Genomic DNA, 22,449 nt, shown 5'->3' with positions numbered 1-22,449 from the left:
GAAGAAGCTTCAGAATGCTTGAAGAGGAGGGTCTGGATGAAATGTGACAATATTAATCTGTAGGAATGAATGCCAAGGGCCAGAAAAAGATAAGCATTTTAATTCCGACGTTCTGGCCTTAGCACGTGGGAAGATCCCGGTAGGTACTACCAGGTTATGGGCATTTTTACACCGTATGTGTGTAGGGAGCAGAGTCACGTGGAAACTCTACCTAAAGATACATGTTCACCAGCCTACAGTGGGGGTGAAGGAAATGAAAACATCATCCCTGTCCTAATGGCCCTTAGAATGAAATCGATGAGTGAGGACAGAAGGTATAAACAAGAGCAAACAAAACAAGAAAATTAAATGTAAATACATGCTAAATCAGGGATATATGCAGACTATAAACACCATGGGGATTCACAAGGGAGACATAAAAAACAGCACACATAAGTATTCAGTATATTATGAAATATATACTAGTATTTACTACATTATCAAATACGTATTAGAAATCTCCACACTCTTTTTAAAAAGTGAGTCTGATGCTATGGCTTTCTGCCTCCTCCCCCACCCAGGCAAACCCCCTTTAATGCTTCCCACTGCTCTGTGAAACAAAGCCCAATGCCTTACCCTGTGGCCCCCAGGGCTCTGCTGCCTCCCACACACCGCCCCCCACTGCGTGCCTCCCCCACCACGGGCCTGGGACTGGGCAGACAACAGAGGAGCCTCCCCTGGAGAGAGCACCGCTCTGTGCGCACCCCCACCCCGCTGACAGGCTCTCCCTCCTCTTACACAGCTGGGTCAAGGACCACCCTCAGGAAAGCCTCCCAACCCAGGGCAAATCCCCTCAACTGTGGACAGTGGAACTCCCTCACCCCCAAGCTGCTTCTGTTTTTCAAATGTATAGCCCTGTACTCCTCTCTAAAGAAACTCCTCTACTTGTCACAACTGTAATTTTTCTTGGCTTATTTAATTAATTTGCTACCCCCTTAAGTCAGGGAAAGTCCATTTTTAATCACCACTGCATCCCTAGCACACAGAGTGAGCGCCTGGTTTGCAGCAAGCACTCAATAAAAACTTGTTGGATAAATAAAGGAATGAGTGTCAATACTGACAATAATTACATAAACTAGTGACAGCAGGGATGGTGACAAAAGAAGAAAAGTAACTTAAGCTGAGCAGCACAACAGAAATGTAGTGACAAAATTTCAAGAGGTAAAGTTCAAAAGGAGAAAATCAGGTAGCTGAGGAAAAATACTATAAAACAAAAGAGAGGGGCAGGGCAAAGAACAAGGGAAGCAAAGCTGATGTAACACAGGTATAAAAGGATTAGTTAAGGTGCTAAGTGAGATTAGATACGCAAGGGAAGAAATAAGGGATTTCAACTACTTGGACATACACTGGTATTATTTTCACTTAAGGAGAAAATAATAATAAATATCCTGATGAATTTCTTTACCTTACAAGGTAGAGAGACCAGGAAGGGGAAAGTCTAGGCTTACTTCTACCTTCCTTTGTCCCAGGGTGGAAGGACCCCAGGAGAAGTGCCTTCTTTGTTGCCTAAGAGAAGGGAAAACTGGGCGGCAATGATATTTACCCTTCACTTTCTGAAAGCAAGTTCTAAAAATCTCAGGAAAAAGATGATTTCATGGCTAGAAGCCCTAAAATTTAAGTGTCATTATACAACTGTGAACACATTTTATTAGAAACAAAAGAAACCAATGTGGTCGGTCAGCGTGCCTCTTGACCAGCTCCCAGGACGGCCTGGATTGGGGATGTCCAGGCTAAATTTACGTCTTTACTTCAACACGGGCCCGCTCTCATCTCTCCTTTTTGGGCCGGGCCTCTGAGCCATGAACAGTGTATAGACACTCTATTTCTCCCCCCTTTCTAGACTGGCCTCTGCCAAATGAATTCTGTACTTCTTTTATATTTGCTTTATTGATGTATATATTCACATATATATTCACTCTCTTGGAAGCTGTCATAATAACTTATCTTTACAGAAGTTATGCTTCTTTTAACCCAGGGAAGTACAGGGTCTTAATATTAACAGCAAACATGCTAAAATTTCTAAGGTCTTACACCTGAGTAGAGGAAGTTCCCATATAAAGAGTATAATGTAGGGTACGCTATAGTCTATCATTAAATACTTTAGTAAGTCTAAAATGTCATTTATTAAAGCTTATGGGCATCACAAGGCATTTCATATCCCACAAGGTTGAAGAAACATTTGATAAGATTACTTTCTTACCCTCCCCCGTTGGAGGACTTTGGGACGTTTGGGCCCTCTATTAATAAAAATGGGTTGCTGTGGTTTGGCATTGGGCCCAGATATCTGCATCTCTGGGTAAATATTGTCCAAATACCATTTAAACGATTTACAACCCAACCTCTTCCTCAATTCAACACGCTCGCTAATATTCCCGTAGCTTCTGGTCTTCAGGTCAGGTCTTAAGGAAAAATACTGCTCCTGAGTTAAAAAAAAAAAAAAAAGAGAATGATTATTTTGTTAAAAACGAATATGAAGCAATTATATGTTAGGTTGAAAGAACAGCTGAAAACAATGGATTATGAACAAAAATACTTTTCATGCTGGTGTTTTCTTGATGTTACCAGAAAATGTCAATGAAAAATTTTCACACAATTAGGTCTGTGACTAACTGCCGATGACAAGACATCTTCAACCGTAAAATACACTCCAATTTCAGAAATGTCAAAATGTGCACCTTAGACTCAACGGAAACAGGCTATATATGAAACAGCAGTCTCAAACTTTTTGTTCTCGGGATTCTATATTCTTAAAAATTATTGAAGACCTCACAGAGGTTTTGTTTGTAAGTTATATCTATCGATACTTACCGTATTAGATACGAAAACTAAGAAATTAAAAAATGTTTTAATTCATTAAAAATAACAATTATACACTCATTACATGTTAACATAAATATCATGCTTTGAGTAAAAAGAACTATATTTTCCAGACCAAAAAATTTAGAGAGAACAGTGGCATTGTTTTATTTTTATAAATCTGTTTAAATGTCTGGTTTAATAGACGCCAGTTAAATTTTCGTATCTGCATTCAACCTGTTGCTATATGTTGTTTTCATGAAGTATATTTAAAAAAACACGACCTCACACAAATAAGTAGTTGAAAAGGGAAGGAATATTTTAATAGCTGCTCCAGATAATCATGGCTGTTCTTCTTTATACAATACCAAAACATGACAAGGTAAAGGTTAGTTACAAAGTGGAACATGAAGTTCTCATACTGTGTTACAATAAAACCAGAAGGTCTCTCTTGTTCTTTGAATGGATCTTTTTACCTATGCAAGACTTTACAATGTAGCGCATTCATCACCTGGAAAGCACTGATCCACTGAGTGGTGCAGACCTTACAAAGGCTGACGAAGTTCTTTATATCCATTAAAAAATTTACATTCACAAATACCACCACTGATCTCATTAGAAACGTTTCTTAGTACTAGGAAGCATCCGAGCTCATGGTGGTGGATATAAACTCTCCAAAGTTCTAATTTTCACTTGAAAGCTTGGATGTTTTATCATTTGCCACAAATACTGTCTGCTGTTTTCTTTAATGTGAAAGGCTCACTTGGTTCATTTTTGAGAAAATGTTGCCAAAAACCCAAATGTGAATAACCCTAGTGTGCGAGTCAGTCATTCTTCTATGTCAAAAGAGTGTTCCTAGAGGCTGGATGAACCCCGGAAACTATTGCCCTGAGATAATCTTTAAACCTGAAGCCAAAAATATCCCCTGAAGTTTTCTTAAAACCAAACAATAGTTTACCCTGATTAGTAAAGAATGTCTGCCTTGAGCATTGTGCTCTTTAAAGATCTATCTATATCAGAAATTGACAACAGAAACGGGAAAGGTTAGATGGGGAGTTTAGGGGACAGAATGCAATCAGTATCACTGAATTGCGCATGTGGAAAGTGCTGAATTGGTGTATGCTGTGCTGTGTACCAACAACAAAAAATAAAATACATTATTAAAAAAAAGTGTTCCTTCAGAAAAGTGATTAGTTCAGCTCGTAACTCAAACAGCCCCACAAGCCTTCTTCCTTGAAGCAACCATTCTATTTCAGTATGCAGCAAAAATGCTTCTGCACACTTAACCAATCTGTCACACATAATATTAAAAAGGCAGGTACTCGAGGGTTGAGATTTAATAAAGTTAATTATTTTTACTATTTCATCAATGATATTCTTGAATGAAATTGGGTTTTTCCACCCCGTAACTTCTGTGTGCACGGCAGTGAAGAACACAATGACCACTAGTACAGTTTGCTGCTACTGCCTTGATTTACACTATGGCACCAGCCATTTTATTCTATTGTTTTGCACCATCAGTGCAATGCTAACACAGTGAAAAAGGTAAATAATATATTAATCTAACTGTAGAAAATAACTCTGACCTTGTAGGCCTCCTCCAAGGGTCACTGGGACCCTGTTATGGGTTGAGTTGTGGCCCCTCAAAATATGTGTTGGAGTCATGACCCTTACACTTGTGGATCTAATCCTACTTGGAAACAGGATTTCTTTGTTATGTTAATGAGGCCCTAACCACTGCGGAGATACAAGGAGCAGAACAGACACAGAGGTGAGCCAGCGCACACAGGGGAAGGCAGACACTCTCTAAAGACGACAGAAGGAAACAAGTCTACAAGCCCAGGAACTCCAAGGACTGCCAGCTACTAGAAGCTGAAATAGACAAGGACCTTCCCCTAGAGCCACACACTGAATTCAGACTTCCAGCCTTCTGAACTGTGGGAAAAATAAATTTCTGTTTCTGAAAGCCACCCACTTATGGCACTTCTGTTAGAGGAGCACCTGGTAACAGACAGACTCCATGGGTCTGTGGATACACTGACTGCTGTGTGAGACAGTGATGATTCAAGATGTGAGCTTGGAGATGGACCTCGAGGAGCTCACACCTAGCACAGGGGAGAAGGGAGAAGATAAACAACACAGTAGTGCTATAAGCAATCTCTGCTTTTACTCCCCAGCACAGTTAGTTGCTTCATTCTCATCTTCCCACAGCACACAGCTCATACTTCCATTTACATTTATCTCACAGTGTTACAGTTAATAGTGCATTCCCTTATTCCTCTCTGTGTCCCCGAAAACCTAACACAGAGCCTGGCATACAGCAGGTGCTCAATAAATGTTTGCTTAAAAAGTAATTGTATAGGAATGTTCCCAGCAGTATTATTCACAACAGCCCAAAAGTGGAAATAGCCCAAGTGTCCATTAACTGATAAGTGGATAAACAAAGCATAGTGTATCCATACAATGGAATATTATTCTGCAATAAAAAGACATGAAATACTGATACATGTTATGACATGGATTAACCTTAGAAACACTGTGCTGAGTGAAAGAAGCTAGACACAAAGATCACTTATTATATGATTCATTCCAATTATGCATAAGGTGAGAACAGGCAAAAGTATGGCCGGAAGGTAGATTAGTGGTTGTCTAGGGCTGGGGGAGACAGCGGACTGGAGGGTGACATGGAGTTCCTTTCTGGGTGATAGAAGTGTTCTAAAATGATTTATAAATTATATCTTATAAAGCAGTTATCAAAATAACACCATTAGAAGTTGCTTATGGCAGAAGAGAAAGAAGGAAGGCATACTAAATGCGCAGAGTCTAACAGGTGAAGTGATGGGACTGGGCCACAGTGAGGCTCGATGCGCAAAGCAAAGAAGCCAAGCCGTGTGGGAGCCACAGGAGAGGAGCCTGAAGGAAGGCAGACACTGAAGAGAAAGGACTTCTGATGCTGGCAGCGTTTCCTGGTAGCGATCACTTGGAAAACGAAACGAAGAGTCAGATTACAACTAAAAACAAGGGAAGTATTTGGTGAAGAGGAGAGAAAGAAAAGAAACTTAGAAACAGATGGCCCTAAAGAAAAGGTCACCCAAACAGAAATACACAAAACTGAAAAGGAAAGCAACGAAAGCCATCCCAGGGCGGTGGCTGGCCTGCCATCTGCCCTCCAGACCGGAGACTCCACCTCACCTTGTACTCATCCAGCCAGACGTGGGCCAGCCGCAGGGAGTTGTGGGTCATGGTGTCCTGCCCTTCAGGAGACCCATATGGGCGCCTTTTCCGGAAGATGTGTCCTACTCTAGAGCAAGGGATGATGAAGAGCTTACCTCCACACATCCAGATCTGGTCAGAAGCAAAACAGGAATTAACAGTTGCCTCACATTACTGAGAAACCATGTATGAATTTTCATGAAGTTAATATTTATTACAGGGGTGTTTATGAAATGTTACAAGATGTTGTATCTTACTACATATAAATATTCAAAGAAAAGAAAGTCAGAGGGTATCTTTTTAAAAAAATCATGTCTTTATGAATAAAAATAAACTAGATTCTAAAACAGTGTAATATTCATTTACCACCACGTGTCTAAAATCGCACCCACCATACTTCGGTACTTTAACAGACTAAGGTCACTTCGAATGCTTGCTAACTGTCCTCTAAGTTCAGTTTTGCAGGTATTTTCTTTTAAAATGTTTATACTTATTTTAGAAAACAATTTTTTAAAAAAATACAGAAAAACTCTGGATTATGATCCAGAAGATCTTAGTTCTTGTCTAATTTTTGCCCTGGACTATCATGAGTTACTTTCCATAAGTTATTCTAACTTTTGTGGGACTCAGCTATATTTTCTAGAAAATGTGAACAGTGAACTAATGACTTCTGCTTTTCAACTTTAAAATTCTAAAGATTATATAGGAAAAACTGCTTTTAAGAACACGGTGGTCAAAATATTTTCAAAAATACAACACAACATACACACACAGCCTTGTGCAGCACCTGAATGAGGACCCTCCTGTCTCGACCAGGAGGCAGGAGGGTGGAAACTGGGGCACCTGCTCGGAAGGAGAGGTCTGAGTTCCTTCCCTTGCCTTCTTTCAGCCTTTTCCAAAACTGTCTTACCACCACAGTCCCCTGTGCCACAAACCCCGCTCATATTTCTACCTTCAGGAATTGGGAGGAGAGATTACGAAAGCTGAATTTCCCTCTCAGGTTGGAGGCACCTGTATATATAGCAGATTCAGTAAGTTATACATGGAGTGACTGACACTTTATCATCTACACTGGGATACTTCTGAGAGTGAAATGGGAGCTAAGAATAATTTTTCCAGGAGAACAGCTGTGAACCAGGACTGTCTCAGGCAAACAGGGAAATCTGATCATCCTGGCTGTATATATCTCATGGTATCAAGAAAATTAATAAACTGACAGGGAAAGAACAAAACTCTAGATTAAACTCACATTAAGATTTTCTGAATTACACTCAAACATTCGTTACAATCATACCTTGTCAATTCTTATAAAGTAAATATAGAGCTTTTTTTATGCTTTTGATATACTGAATAGGTATTATCCATATTATAGACTATGTAAAGTAGGTACTCATTAAGGACAAATTGTCAATAAAGACAATCAAGGAGAATTTACTGAAAACATGGATGGAAATTATATCCCACTACTCACAAAGTTAATAATTAAGCATCCAAAAAGATAAAAATTACCCTAAATGATATTTCCAAATTTTCTCCTCCCCAGATATCCATGCCACTGTCGTACTGCCCTAGTTCATTGAAATAGCGTCTGTTCATGGCAAACAATCCTCCAGCCATTGTCGGTGACCTAGGAAAGGAAAATGATTACTGTACTCATTCTGTCATCACTTATTTTACCTACTGTTTTCATTTTAAAAACTCAGTGCAGCTCTGGAACATTGTAAATAAGAACTACATTAAGTGTTATGAAAACATATCTGATATTATCAGCTGAGCCACATAACTCAATTTTCTAGATTGTCAATGATATATATGCTGGACACCTGGCATAGGAAGGATACTTTTCTAATAAACCAATTTTATTATAACCATTTTTGATAGAAACTGCCTCAAATAAATTACATAATTCCTTTGGACAGTCTCATAGAGCCACTGGGATAAAAAACGAACTCTAGGGTCTGCCGAGGGGAGACTTGACAAAACCACACACTTTGAGCTGGACTCAAACATGTGTTAGACTGGTGCTTCTCAAATAGGGGTGACTTCTCCCCCAGGAGACACCCAGTAATGTCCAGAGACATACTTAGTTACCACTACTGGGGGAGGGGGTGCTACTGGGTTAAGGCCAGGAGTGCCACTAAATATTCTAAAGTGCACAAGACAGGCCCCTGCAACAAAGAAGTATCTGGCCCCAAACATCAATAATGACAAGGTTGAGAAACCCTGTGTAGAGTTAGGGGAATGTGAAGCAGATTGGCCTTCACAGAGACTCAAGCCAACTTCCAGTCACTCAGTTCCTGAAACCAGATTAAGGTGGTCATAGATTCTAGTGTCCTCAGCTGCATCCAGAATGCAGCAAAATTCTCTCTGCAGGAAGAAAAGCTCATTCGAGGCATCGATACATTTCTGTAATTTTTCATATATAATGTCTGGCACTCAGTAAAAATCATTAATTCAATAATGAGGCAACCAGAAGGTAAAACCAGATGCAAGAAAACAACCTACAACAGAAAAAGACGTACTGGGTTTCAGAGAGTGGAGGTATCAGGCAGAGACTTTAAAATAACTGCTCAATATGTTCAAGGAGATAAAAGACAGGATTGAGAATTTGGCAGAGAATTAGACACTATCAAAAAAGAAAGCACATTTATACATATCTGAAGAACATTTCTGAAAAATAAAGACAGAAGTAAATTTTTTAAAGAAGACAGATTACTTCTAAAGGAAACAAAAATAAGACTGACACTGACTTCTCATCAGAAACAGTGGAAGCCACGCCCCGGAATGATACCTTTAAAGTCCTGAAAGCAACATCTGCCAACCTAGAACGGGATATCGAGTAACAATATTCTTCAAAGTAACAATGAAACCAAGACATCTTGGGGGGAATAAAAAGAGAGAGAAGTAATCACTAGAAAGTCCACAGTAAAAGAAATACTAATAGGTGTTCTTTAGCCAGAATAAAAGTAATCTCAGCTGGAAGCCTGCAGACACAGAAAGCATAAAGGGTAACATAAAAAGGGAAATATGTGGGTAAATCTAAATGAATACTGGTTACATAAAAAATACATTTGCAGGGATATACATAAGTACACACACACACACACACACACACACTTCAACAATAGCATATAACTTTGAAGAGGGATAACTAGAGTATGAACATTCAGAGATCTCTGCATTGTTTGGGAAAGTTCCTGGGAAAAGTACCAATTTATATTATATTATTAATATATACATTATATTAATATATAATATTAATTGTATTATGCTTTGATAAGTCAAGGATGTATGTTATATTCTCTAGGATAACTACTGCAAGAATGTACACCTTCTAATAATGAGGTGGTGGTTCGGATGAAGAAAAATAAATCCACACACAGTCCAAAAGAAGGCAAGAAGAGAAAAAGGAATACAGAACAGACAGGATAAATAGAAAGCAAATAGTACTACTGTGGACTTAAACACAAAATATTAAGTAATATTACTGAATGTAATGAATTAAATACCTAATTAAAAGACAAAGCTTTCACACTGGTTTAAAAACTAAACGTCATAGAACAAAAGCAACTGTATAAGGGACACAAACTTACAAAGGATACATCTAAAATATAAGAACATAGGAAGACTGAAAGTAAAATGAAATACTAATAAAGTTGGAATAGCCATATTAATATCAGACTATAAAGCAAAAGTCTTACTATTCTAAAAGTCTAGAATAAAAGAGGAACAAATCATAATGATAAATGGTTTCATTCACTAAGAAAATGTAACAATTCTAAACCTCCATGCATCTATTAACAAAGCCTCAAAATCCATAAAACAAAAAGTAACAGAAATGCAAGCACAGACAAATACCCAATTGTAGTGGGAAACCTGAATACAGCACTTTCAATAACTGATAGAACATGCAAATTAAAAACTAATAAAAACAGAATATTTGAATAACAAAATACTAAATCAAACTGCCACACAGAATTCCATTTTTAATAACTGTAGAAAACATACTTTTTTTTAGGCACACAAGGAATACTCACAAAAATTAACCATATGCCAGACCATGTAAAGCAAAACTGAATAATTTTCATAGGAGTAAAATCTCTGACCATGGTGTAATTAAGCTAGGAATAAGAAACAAAAGATAACCATCAGATCTCCATGCGTCTGGAAAATAAGTAATGTACTTCTAAATGGCCTCTGGGTCAGAGATGACATCACAGTGTAAGTATTTTAAATGAAATGATCCTACAGCACAACTTGTGGGATGCAGCTAACGTCATGCTTAGAAGAAAATTCATAGCCTTAAAACACATGTGTCAGAAAAGAAAAAAGCCTGAAAATTAAAAATCTAAACATTCAACTCAAGAAGTTAGCAACCTCATTATCATAAAACAGCTCACAGAAGGAGAGAAAAAATGGAAGAAAGAGTAAACCAAAAAACCCCAAACCCACTGCCCTGAAGTGGATTCCAACTCATAGTGACGTCAAATGTGACAGAGCAGAATTACTCCACAGGGTTTTCTTGGCTGTAATCTTTACGGAAGCAGATCGCCAGGTCTTTCTTTCATGGTGCTGCTGGGTGGGTTCAAACTGCCAACCTTAAGAGGCACTGATACCCTCACTGTACAAGGAGGAGTGTTAAATGGTACTGTCAAAAGTTGACAGAACAAGAGATTTATTTAAAGTAACAAAAGCAACCAATAAATAATTAAAAAGACTAGTAATAAAACACTAGGAGATAAAGAGTACCAGGCGAGTGATGTAAGTAAGCTTCATTTTCACACAGACAGGGTCTAAAGTTGATGAGAGGGATACGCTTATCATCTAGAGTTAAGGAAGTAACAAACAGAAGACCAAAAATAGAAACAGCTAAGAGTTTGCCTCTGGGGGATGGGAACAAGAAAGGGAAGCAGGGGTGAGAGACAGCTGGTTCTCACCCTGTCTTCTCCTGCCCTATCTGAGTGTTACTGCGGCACTGCTGTCTTACAAGCTGTGCTCACCACCCATGTCCCATCTGCAGAGCCAAGGAAGGGAGGGTGGGCGGTGACTCCCAGGCAAGGCAGCCTGGAAATGGTGCTGCAAGCATGTGAAGACAGGAACCACTGGAAGCCGTGTGTGCCTCTCTCATGGACTTCACTAGTACAAGAAGAACTGCATCAGAGCTTCCAGCACAGAGCCTGACAAGCAGAAGACAACTCAGCCTGTGCTGCTGGGTCACAGCAGGCACCTGGGACTGGGCCTCAGCCTCCAGGTACCAGCCTCTCCAGGTCTAATGCAGATGGAAGGAAGCTACAAGTACCAAACGGCCAGCTGAGGAGCCGAAGGCCTTCCAGTCACCTTATCTGCTGGGAAACGCCAATGGCAGTATCTACTGACGTTGAAGAGAGGCATGCCTTGTGACCCAGCAATCTCACCCCTGAAACCAGACCCATGGATAAGAGTGTCTGCAACAGTACTGCACATGGAGAAGCTGGAAACAAGCCGATGTCCTACCAACCACAAAAGGATGTCCGTTATGGTATCTTCATATAACAGAATATTATACAGCACTGAAAATGAATCAACTATAGCTATGAATGAATGAATGATGAATTTTTAAAACAATGTTGAGTAAAACAAGCACAACTTCTATAACGTAGAAAGTCAGGCAAAACTAAACTACCTTGTTCAGAGGTGCGTACACAGGTGGAGTGTAAAGGAAAGCAGAGAAATGAGTGGTCATGGTCAGGTTGATGGACACCTCTGGGGACGAGGGCAGGGCATGGAATCAAGGAGGGCTGTCCAGGGGTACTTCTGGGTGCTGCTTCCTGATCTGCATGGTAGCTACACATGTGCTCACGTTACAGCTGTTCATTAGACTACGTATCTATGTATATTATGCACTGTTTATGGAGGCTACTTTCACAATACCAAAGTTCAAACAAAACAAACTAGGTCCAAGAACTTTAAAAAGCAGAAATACAAACAAACCTCTCTGAAATCTACAAAAGAAAATAAAAAAAATAAAAAAAAAAAAAACCAAGAAAGGAGAAGTAACTTACAAGAGCAGATTTATAAATTAGAGAACATGAAACATGGATGAGAGCTGAAAAAAATTCATATACTATGACTTAGAAACTGTACTAGCAGGACTCCATCTTTAAAAATCCTAAATATAGAAAAAGCTTTCATCTTATGTTAAATGTTCTTCACAGCATTATTCACACTAACGAAGAACTGAGGATTAATTAATCATCAAATCAATAAACCATGGAATTTGGCATAAAAAACACAGTGTATGGGAAACTTCCACAGTACTCTGCGCAACAGTTACTACGGGATATTGTTTACTTTATTTGTCATTCTCACTAAGCTATAAATCCTTGAGTGCAGGGACAATTTCTTATTCATAAATCTTTCTTTTCCTTAGGACTTGGCAGAGGCAAGTAAGTGCCCCAGAATTTTTAATGGACAAACAAATTAAGCCAAGATTTTTGCTCCTTACAAAGACAAAGGAATTACCTTTAAAATATTTTATTTTTTCTCTTTAGGCAGGAATTTTTCCAGCACAAAGGAGAAGTCTTACTTTATTGGTGCAGTAGCTCCTTCAGGTCCTCCTAGCTCATCAAGGGGAACGAGATCCCACTTGAAGTGCAGCCCCCAGTTGAAGCCTCCTCGCACCACAGGAGACGAGCTGTACACGAGTGTGTCGGCGCTGATGATGTCGATCACGGGGCAAACCACGGTGTGAGTGTCCTCGCGGACAGCAGCCAGCAAGGGCTGCAGCCACATCTTATTCACCTCACAGTGGCTATCGAGGAAGACCAGAACTTCTCCTGAAGAGACACAATAACAGAGGTCCACAAGAGATCAGTAACACTCAACTCAGATACTGCTACTCATCCCGACGATGCATTTACATGGCATAAAACATGGCTTCTACCCTTATCACCCCAGACAATATTAAACCAGGGCTTTACTGCCAATCGTAAACAAGGGAAGTTCTTTAGCCAAGAATTTTGCCTGAGGTGTACCGATATAACTGAAGCACATACACAAATAATATACACAACTCTTGAAAAAAATCTAGAGACAATTCAGATTCTCTGCAGTAAAAAGACTCAGAGCCTCACAGTAACAATTCAGTTCTTTGGGATGGCCAGGTATTGAGTCATTCAAGGTGTTTTTGTACAATCACAATGACTACCTGTGTGTAGATATTTTTTTTTTACAATTACTTTAACTGAGTTATTCCTAAATTTGGTATACATTCAGAATAATATCCCTCCCTTAGTAAACAGAGTATAGTGAACATAACACATTTTTATTGTTGACTCAGAAACATCATTACAATGATCAGCTATTGCTACAAGATGCCAATTCTCTCAAAAGTGAGGGAAGATTATGTGCCTCTGGTCTGTACCCTGATACTATCTACGATGCTGGTGATGTGGCCCTCTGCTCCCCTGGACTCACCACTATCTCCTGACACCACCCCTACTCCTCACTCCCATTTACTCTCCTGTTTCTCACCTCTCCTGTCTCATTCTCCCAACCTTCCTGGGCCTAGTGGCTCACATTAGTCAATGGCATACTGCATTTTTACACAAATAACGCGTGCCTTCTACATTTGTTTGCCAACCGTGCCCTCTCCCCTCAAGGTATTTTCATAAGTGCCACTGTGCCAACTTTTCTTTTTTTTTTTTTTACACGTTGCTGTAAAAAATCAGCAGTGTGCTTACGAAAATACCTTGGCGGGGGGGTGAGCTGGCAAATAAACATAGATGGTGCATGGTATTTGTGTAAAAATATGGTACACTTTCTTTCTAGTTAGCAAAACAAAAATAATAAAAATTGTAGCCTGCATTTTTAACTCCTCTTAAAAACTGTGAGGAGGAAGGAGAATTTCTCTGATAACTGCAGGGTTATTCTCAGCAGCTGAGAAACTCAGAACCTGACCGTCAGACAGCATTATTATTCTTCCAGAAGTTTATCGTGAAATGTATCTACATAGATTTTACATGAGTTACTTAAAGCACCAGATGCCTCCTATTTCAATTAATGATAGCACAGAAAAAGAAAGCTTTCAACGATGACTGTGAATTAGTCATGCAGCTAAACATTTGTAAACGGCCTTAAGCTGGATTTTAAACAGCACACGGCTCACCAGCTGTTGTTTAACGGAGAAAAGCAAAATGTTCAGCATGAACATTATTCACTGTGAAATGAGATCAACTCAATCCAGGTTCCTTTGGGGAGGAAATACATTCATAGCTTTTCTTAATTCTAAAAGTGTTAACTTTTTCCAATTAAAGCCAATTTAACTAAATAGGTAAGACTACACCTTGTTACAATGAACCTGCTTGCTTCCAACAGAATCTAAACTATAATATTTGAAAAGGACCAACAAACCATAAAGAAAAAACTAAATAACTATTGTTAGCTGAAAAAAAAAAATAAACTCACAGTAACTATACATTGTAAGAATACAATGTTTCAAGTGGCATAAGCTTGAAAATACCCTACAACTTTGATGGTTGTTATTTTGTTGTCTTCAGTAATTCAACAGGCCAATTGAGTAAACCTGTACTTGACTAGAAGTTTTAGAAAAGAAAATATCATAAGCCTTGAATTCAATTGGTATACATTCCACTCTGCTGCACAAAGGGTCACTGTGGGTTGCAACCAACTTGATGGCACCTAACAATAACACATTTAAGGCAAAGAAGGGAGGAAGAAAGGTTCTGAAAGTGAAGTCCTAATTTTAATGGAACTTGTTATAAAGGAGGAGTGGTGGCGGCAAGCAGGGCAGACCACCTCAAGCCCTGGGTGATGGAGCAGAAAGGAGTGCACGGGAACAGGGCAGACATCTCGTGATTCTTAAATTACCTTCTAACTTTTTCTGCCACTACCTGCAGTACTACTTACCTAATATGTTTAAACTGATTCATTTGTTTCAACTTAAATAAATTTAAGAGGATTCTTTTTTTTTTTTTTTTTGGTCAAAATTATAAATAAAAATCAGGGTCATCAATCTTACATAGAAACCACCGCCATCGAGTCAATTCCGACTCACAGCAACCCTGTAGGGCAGAGTATAACTGCCCCATAAGGTTTCCAAGGCTGTAAATCTTTATGGAAGCACGACCGCCGCATCCTTCTCCTGTGGAGCAGCTGGTAGATTCAAACCACTGACCTTCTGGTTGGCAGCCGAGCACTTTAACCACTGCGCCACCAGAACTCCTTCCTTACACAGAAGGTAACTATAAAAACAAATGCAGTGGAATCAATATAATGTCACTGAAGACTAACCAGGTATATTTTGTGCAGAAGACCTGTTCTTTATTTTTTGAAAAGGAGATAAGTATATGATGGAAAGGTTTTAAAGCTGTACCAGTAAAAAAAAAAAAAAATGGAGACTTTCTCTTGATGGAATCAAAAGTACTGAGAAAGAATTAAGGAAAAAAAAAAGCCTTTATAGTTATGTAATTCAGTTTTAATGTTATGTTCTCTTACCAAGTAAAATCATAATACCTATCACTAGAGGCATGCATTCCACACTTTCAGAAGCAGTGGCATAATTCAAGTCAAATAGTATGGGCACAAATATCTTAAACTTTGTATTGAAAACAGAGAAAAGTTTGTTTACATTTTGGTTCTGAGTTTTCTGCTTATATAAGTGAATAAGACATAAAGCTCACTGAGGGGCAGTAACTGACAATAAGGGCCACTATGAAAACAGGCCAGTAAGGACTGTATCATTCCAACTCCTTGTGATCTTGCAACGGGTTTGGATTTACGAAAAGGCCCTTTCCCAAAATGAAGAAGCCTCACCTCTGCCAGCTGGCATGCCCGTTCCCAAACACCACTCTTCACGTGCCTCTGCAGCACCAAAGCTCCCTGAGGACAGAGCCCCCACCACCCAGCCCTGCAGAGGAAAGCCAGCCACAGTCCTACCTGTCGCGTGGGCCGCTCCAATCATTCTTCCTCGAATCAATCCCTCACGCTTCTTATTCCTTATTACTTTAGTTTTTCCAGGGAGGTATTTTTGGACATACTCATCTAGCTCTCCTTTCAAATCATCTGAAAATAGAGTCCCACAATTACTCAAACCATACGTACGCGAGATACAAAAAGACATTTTAAAGCTACTGTAAAGGGGTGTTTGCTACTTGCTAAAATCCACAACTAATAATGAGTAACTATTACAAAACTTCCTGCTTTATTTTAAAAGAATATTGTAGCTTATCCTGCCAGAAAGAAAACAGAAAGAAATGAAGGGTAAGAGTCGGAATACTAGCCAAGAAGAACAGTTATTTTAAAAGAATATGAAATATTGAGTAGTTGAGGAGTTGCTATTTCAATAGCAACTTAAAACAATGCTTTGCAAAGGGAACAGTTGAAATTAAAATATCTTGAGTGAACGATGGTCAGCTGACTGCATTTAAGTCACATTTAAAACAAAGTGAAATATAAATATCTTTTGTTTCAAAGTAATTTATTGTCTTACTCCATTTCAGAATAGTTAAGAAATAACCTCTATCATCCCGACAAAGAATTATATAATAGCAGCAGTAAGTATGTCCTTTTATTCATTTAGTACCTTTCTTCCAAGAGTGCTAAATACTTTTTTTTATAAATTCTAGCTCATTCATCTTTAAATTTCATAGCTTTTAAAGATCACATAAAGAAAATGAGGCATTTTTTTTCCACAGTGAATATTTGAACCGTTATCATCATGAATTTTCTCTTTAAGATAAAAGAGTCACAAAGCTAAAAAACAAAATACAGGTTGATTAAAGAAAAAAAAAAATCAGAAATTCTAGAATTTGTATTTAACTAATCTTCTACTTGGTCCAAACTCAGATTTACTTTTTTTTGTCATTCAGTTTTGAAATTGTTTTTTGTCATTCCTATTTTTTTTTTTCTTCAATTTTCTTGTGGAGGATATACACTGCAAAACATATACCAATTCAACAGTTTCTACATGGACATTTCAGTGACACTGACTACATTCTTTGAGTTGTGCAACTATTCTCAACCCTTCTCTTCTGAGTTGTTCCTCTCCCGTTAACATAAACTCTCTGCCCCCTAAGGTTCCTATCTGTCACTTGGATCCCATATAGTTCTTAAAAGAGCATAATGCTGAAGACAGACATTCTTTACTAGTTAAGTTAAACTACCGTTTGGTTTTAAGATGACTTCAGGGGCTATTTTTGCTTTAAGGGTTTAAAGATTATCTCAGGGCAATAGCTTCAGGGGTCACCCAGCCTCCATGGTTCCAGAAAGTCTACAGTCCATGAGAATTTGAAATTCTGTGCTGAAGGTTTTGATTTTCATTAATCTTCCCTAGTTTTCCCCTGTGAGGTATCAATAGCCACCAGGGTCTGAGACCTCTGCTGTCCTCAGGCTCCAGGCACATTCCCCACCACTTCGCACAGTTAAGTTCTCGGGCATTCTGATTCTGGTATTGACAGATGAGGTATTTAACCGATGTCTGAGTGCATGAATGAAGTGTCTAACTGGCCCATGACTTACTGTTCCACCTCTGCAGCCTGCTACAATGAAAAGGGCAGAACAGGGCAGCCACGTGGGCCAGGCTCTAACTTCACCTCAACCACAGAACAGCTATGGGATCTTCAGCAAATGACCTAATTTTCACATTTTCTTCTTTGTAAAATTGGGATATGACCAGCCTTGCACGGTTGTTGAGAGCTGACTGAGTAGTGTAAAGAAAAACACACAACATTCTGCTGTGTGTCTATGTAACAGTTCTTAGGAAGAGTCCATGTTGAATTCAAAACAGGTGTATAAAAATGTACTGAATTACAAAATACCGGCATTCATTTCCGAAACTGAATTCAAAGGGAATTCAGAAATCATGTAAGTCAAACCTTTCAATTTACATATAAGGAAGCTGAAGACAGATGGCAGCTGCTAGAATTTTTATATAATTGTTATATTACTATTACTACCAAAACTGGCACATCCACAATGTTTAAATACTGGCTGTTTAAAAGGTGGAGCCCTGGTGGCGCAGTAGTTAAGAGCTCGGCTGCTAACCAACAGGTCGGCAGTTCGAATCCACTGCCGCTCCTCGGAAACCCTATGGGGTAGTTCTCTGTCCTATAGCTCACTATGAGTTGGATCAAATTTTGTAAATTACAAAACACTAGGTTACTGAAAACAGTAAATAGTAAGACTTAAAAAAGGGTTTTAAAAAAACTTACAAAATATTTTCCATGCTTTTTTCAAATATGAAGATAATTAACTCTACTTGTTCTTCTAAATAATAAATTAATCTGTAGAGAAATGAATTTAAAAACATTACTAAAAATATTTACCATAGAAAAATTAAAGTGATTTTATCTGTATTAGGACAATCACTAAAGCAATTCCATTTAGAAAATCTAGAAAACAGTAATACAGAATAGCCTAGTCCTTTATCAGTCACCTGGATACAGAGTTAAACAGAATAAATACTTTATTAGGCTGTTGTTGTTCCTTGCCCCTTCACTGTAAAATTTAATTAAATCATCTTCTAATTCATTCAAGAATATTCACTGGAAACTTACTAAGTGCACGGCTCTATTTGGGTTGCACAGCAAATACAGAGTTCTGTGGTATATATCCTCACTCTCTGGCAATTTATAATCTAGTAAGTAAGTTAAATCATAACATATAAACACGGCATATTAACGAAGCACAGGACGTGTACTGGAGGAATTCAGAGGGGGAGGCGCCTGCGGTCTGAGGTATTCAAAGACTATGTGAACGAAACGAGGACGCAAGGGTGGCTAATACTGCACAGGCAGAAGCTGAGGGAGGGCCCCTCACGTGGCATGAAGAAAGTCAGAAAAACCAAAAAACAAACCGGTTCACGTCGAGTTGATTCCAACTCATAGTGACCCTAAAGGACAGAGAAGAACTACCCCATAGGGTTGCCAAGGAGAACGGCTGGTGGATTCTGGCGAGCTCGTAACCACTGCGCCACCAGGGCTCCAAAGAAAAGTATACAAAAAAAAAAAGGTATAGAGGTGGGCAAATACCACACCCCCATTATGGATTTAATTGTGTCCCCCAAAAGTATGCACTGGAATCCTAACCCCTATACCTGTGGTTGTAATTCCATTTGGAAATAGAATTTTCTTTGTTATCTTAATGGGGCCGTGTCAGTGTCAGGTGTGTTTCAAGCCAATCGCCTTTGAGGCATAAACAGAACAGATTAGGCACAGAAGGAAGCAAGCACAAATGGGGGAAAGACAGATGCCACGTGGAGACCACCAAGGAAGTCGGAGAAGAACGCTGGAGAAGGTGGGGCAGGGATCCTCCCCCAGAGCAGACAGTCTTCCCTTAGAGCCGGTGCCCTGAATTCAGACGTCTAGCCTCCTCAACTGTGGGAAAATAAATTTGTTCCTTAAAGCCACCCACTTATGTATGTTAATACTGTTATAGCAACACCCCCCAATCATTATTTTACAGAGACTAATTTGATGGTTCCACTTATTTACCATGACCCTAATATTCCCCAGCATGTTTTCTCCTTTTCAAAATGGGTGACAGAGCTGGACATAGCTAACACCATGATGAACCCGTATGTGTTTTTTCTTCTTTCTTTGCCTTTTCCTTGTCATATACCTTTGTTAATGACTTTGTTTTGCTCTGTCCAGCCACCTGTGGCTTATGACCCCCCACGGGAAGATTAGAGCCCAGATGTCTGACGTGTGTATCTTTAGCCTGATAAGGAAATGTCCGCTATGTGTGTCTTAGTATGATAGTCTCTTGTAATTACCTTGTAATGAATAAGGACACTTCTAACCTTTGTAAAAATCATATATAAGCTCTAATGTAAAAATGCCTTTTGGGACTCCATAGAGACGGCCTGCGTTGCTGTTGGATCCCCATTGGTGGACAACTCCTAAAATAAACCTTTCTCACTCTTTCTGACTTGGAGCACGTTTCATTGGCTCCACTGCTCTAGGGCATGGACCCTATTCGGGTAACCTTCACCCTATAAAAAAAGTTATTCTAGCAGCTCACAAGTAAAACAACAATGGTCTGAACAAGGGCATCAATGAACAGAAGAGACAGCATCAAAGGAAGAACAAACGGATGTATCAGATGACTACTTGGGAGAAGGAGAACGAAGGGCTGGTAAAGAAGGAAGAAAGGGAAAGATATTTCTTGGGTTTTAGACAAGGGTGAGTGAGAGACTTCTAGAATCAAGGTGAAGTTATTTTTGGTGAGAAAGACGATGGGCTGAGTTTTAGATATACAGATTTTTAATTGACAGAGGAACATATGTTGCTAGCAGAAATGCTGAACTGGAACACAAATAAGGAGTCAGAGATAGAAATAATACATTTTGGCCTTATCAACAGATATCTTAGCTGAAAATAATAGAGTGGATGAGGTAGTAGATAGTGCGTAAAGAAGAGAACCTTGGGAAAAGGGGCTAAGAGAAGACGCTCAGCCAAGCCAATCTGGAAAGCCACGCTGCTTCAGAACAGAGAAGTCACAAAACCTTTGTGAGAAATTACACTGAAAATACTTGGTCCCACAAATTTCATTGTGGGACCTTTTTATACATGAATTAGGAATTCAGGGATAATTCAGTTCACATAATCCATCCTTACTATATATCAACTGACTGTTGACAAAGGCACAAAGGCAATTCAACTGAGGAAAAACAGCCTTTCCAACAAATTGCTGGAGCAACTGGATATTCATAGGCGAAATAATGAACCTCAATCTAAACATCACACCTTACAAAACATTAAAACAAAATGGATCATGGACTTAGGCGTAAAACATGTAACTATAAAACTTTTAGGAAGCAACATAAAAGAAAATCTTTGGGACCTAGGGTTAGGCAAAAAGGTCTCCGACTTGACACCAAGACATGTGGATGTCGGTTAAGTAAGAACTTTTATTCTAGGAAAGAGCCTTAAAACAGGATAAAAAGACAAGCTACAGACTGGGAGAAAATGTTTACAAACCACATATCCAACGAAGGAACAGTATCTAGAAAGTATTTTAAAAAACAAAGCCCAAACTCTAAAACAGTAAAAACAATCCAATTAGAAGATGAGCAAAAGAATGAAGAGACAGTTTACCCAAGAGGATACACAGATGGCAAACAAGCATATAAAAAGATGCTCCACACAATTAGCCATTGTTGTTAGGCGCCACTGAGTCAATTCCAACTCACAGCAACTGTGACACCCTCGTGTCAGAGAAGAACTGCCCCATAGGTTTTCTTGGCTATAATCTTTATGGAAGCAGAGTGCCAGGTTTTTCTCCTTTGGAGCCGCTGGGTGGGTCTGACCTTCCAACCTTTCGGTTAGCAGCGAGTGCTTAATCATTTGCTCCTTCATTAGCCATTAAGGAAATACAAATTAAAATGAGATTTAAATAAGATATCACCCCCATCCCTTCATTCCCCTCCCCAAGTCCTGTTGTTGTGTGCAGTCAAGTGAATTCCGACTCTTAGTGACCCTATATGACAGAGTAAGACTGACCCGTAGGGTTTCCTAGGCTGTAATCCTTATGGGAGCAGATGGTCAGATCTTTTCTCCCAGGGAGCTGGTGGTGGGCTGGAACTACTGACCTTTTAGTTAGCAGCCAAGCACTTAACCACTGTGCAACCAGGGCTCCTACTCCAAGCCCTAAGCAACCACTAATCTGCTTTCTATTGCTATAGATTTCTCTGTTGTGGACTCTGGTATGAATCAACTGTGAAAGGAGCAGGCCAAGCACAGACTGCCGTCTTTCCCTGTGATCCACAGACGAACCTTATTCTTAGGACTAGGTGTGTTGGCCTGGCTTCTTGGACAGGATGAGAATGCAGGCTGACTCCCCTTTCCAGGGCATCCTGACCCAAAACACATCCCACAGCAGCTAGTGCCCTATCAACATAACCCTTCCCTCTTGCGTGGAGCACACATCAACATTCCCAGGAACATTCTCTCTGCTCTGAGCATGTCTGCGTTACACAGCACCTGGCCAGCCCCATTCATATTTTTGTTCCTGGCAGGGGGGAACAGTGTCTCTCAACTGCGGCACAAGAGGGTTAAATGCAGACCATCAGCCTTGTACTGGCCGTGGGGAATGTCTCTCTGGCCTTGGGGGGACAGCACCCACAACTGATGCCGATCTTGCTCTCTCTCTTCTCTATGTAAGGCATAGTTCCACTGCCTGTGTGAGTAACTTGTGCTTTTTGTTGGTGACTCCGGACCCTGGCTCAAAACTTACCCCTGATTTAAAAGTAAATGACTCAAAACGTATACCTACCTTACGACCCAGCCACTCCACTACAAATATGGATGAATCTCAAATTATGCTGAGTGAAAGGAGACAAAAAAAAAAAAAAAAAAAGAGGACATACTGTATGCTTCCATTTATATAAAATTTGAACAAATA

General features: G+C 39.4%; 1 protein-coding gene across 4 annotated transcripts in view; it reads right to left on the bottom strand.

Annotated features, from left to right (window-relative positions):
• GALNT11 (polypeptide N-acetylgalactosaminyltransferase 11) overlaps window positions 1–22,449 on the bottom strand; it is an 83,863-nt gene that overhangs the window by 3,369 nt on the left and 58,045 nt on the right. For all 4 annotated transcript variants that reach the window (XM_023727954.1, XM_023727955.1, XM_004372752.2 and 1 more), the window contains 5 exons: window positions 15,985–16,110; window positions 12,614–12,863; window positions 7,558–7,675; window positions 6,028–6,180; window positions 2,240–2,458 (listed from right to left, as the gene is read on the bottom strand). In XM_023727954.1, coding sequence (XP_023583722.1) covers window positions 2,240–2,458; window positions 6,028–6,180; window positions 7,558–7,675; window positions 12,614–12,863; window positions 15,985–16,110 — 866 coding nt within the window. The remainder of the gene's footprint in view (window positions 1–2,239; window positions 2,459–6,027; window positions 6,181–7,557; window positions 7,676–12,613; window positions 12,864–15,984; window positions 16,111–22,449) is intronic.

Source organism: Trichechus manatus, unplaced genomic scaffold (assembly GCF_000243295.1).
Source record: "Trichechus manatus latirostris isolate Lorelei unplaced genomic scaffold, TriManLat1.0 scaffold00020, whole genome shotgun sequence".
NCBI lineage: Eukaryota > Metazoa > Chordata > Mammalia > Sirenia > Trichechidae > Trichechus > Trichechus manatus.
The sequence above is the reverse complement of the archived record's forward strand: the minus strand, read 5'-3'. Positions and strand labels throughout refer to the sequence as shown.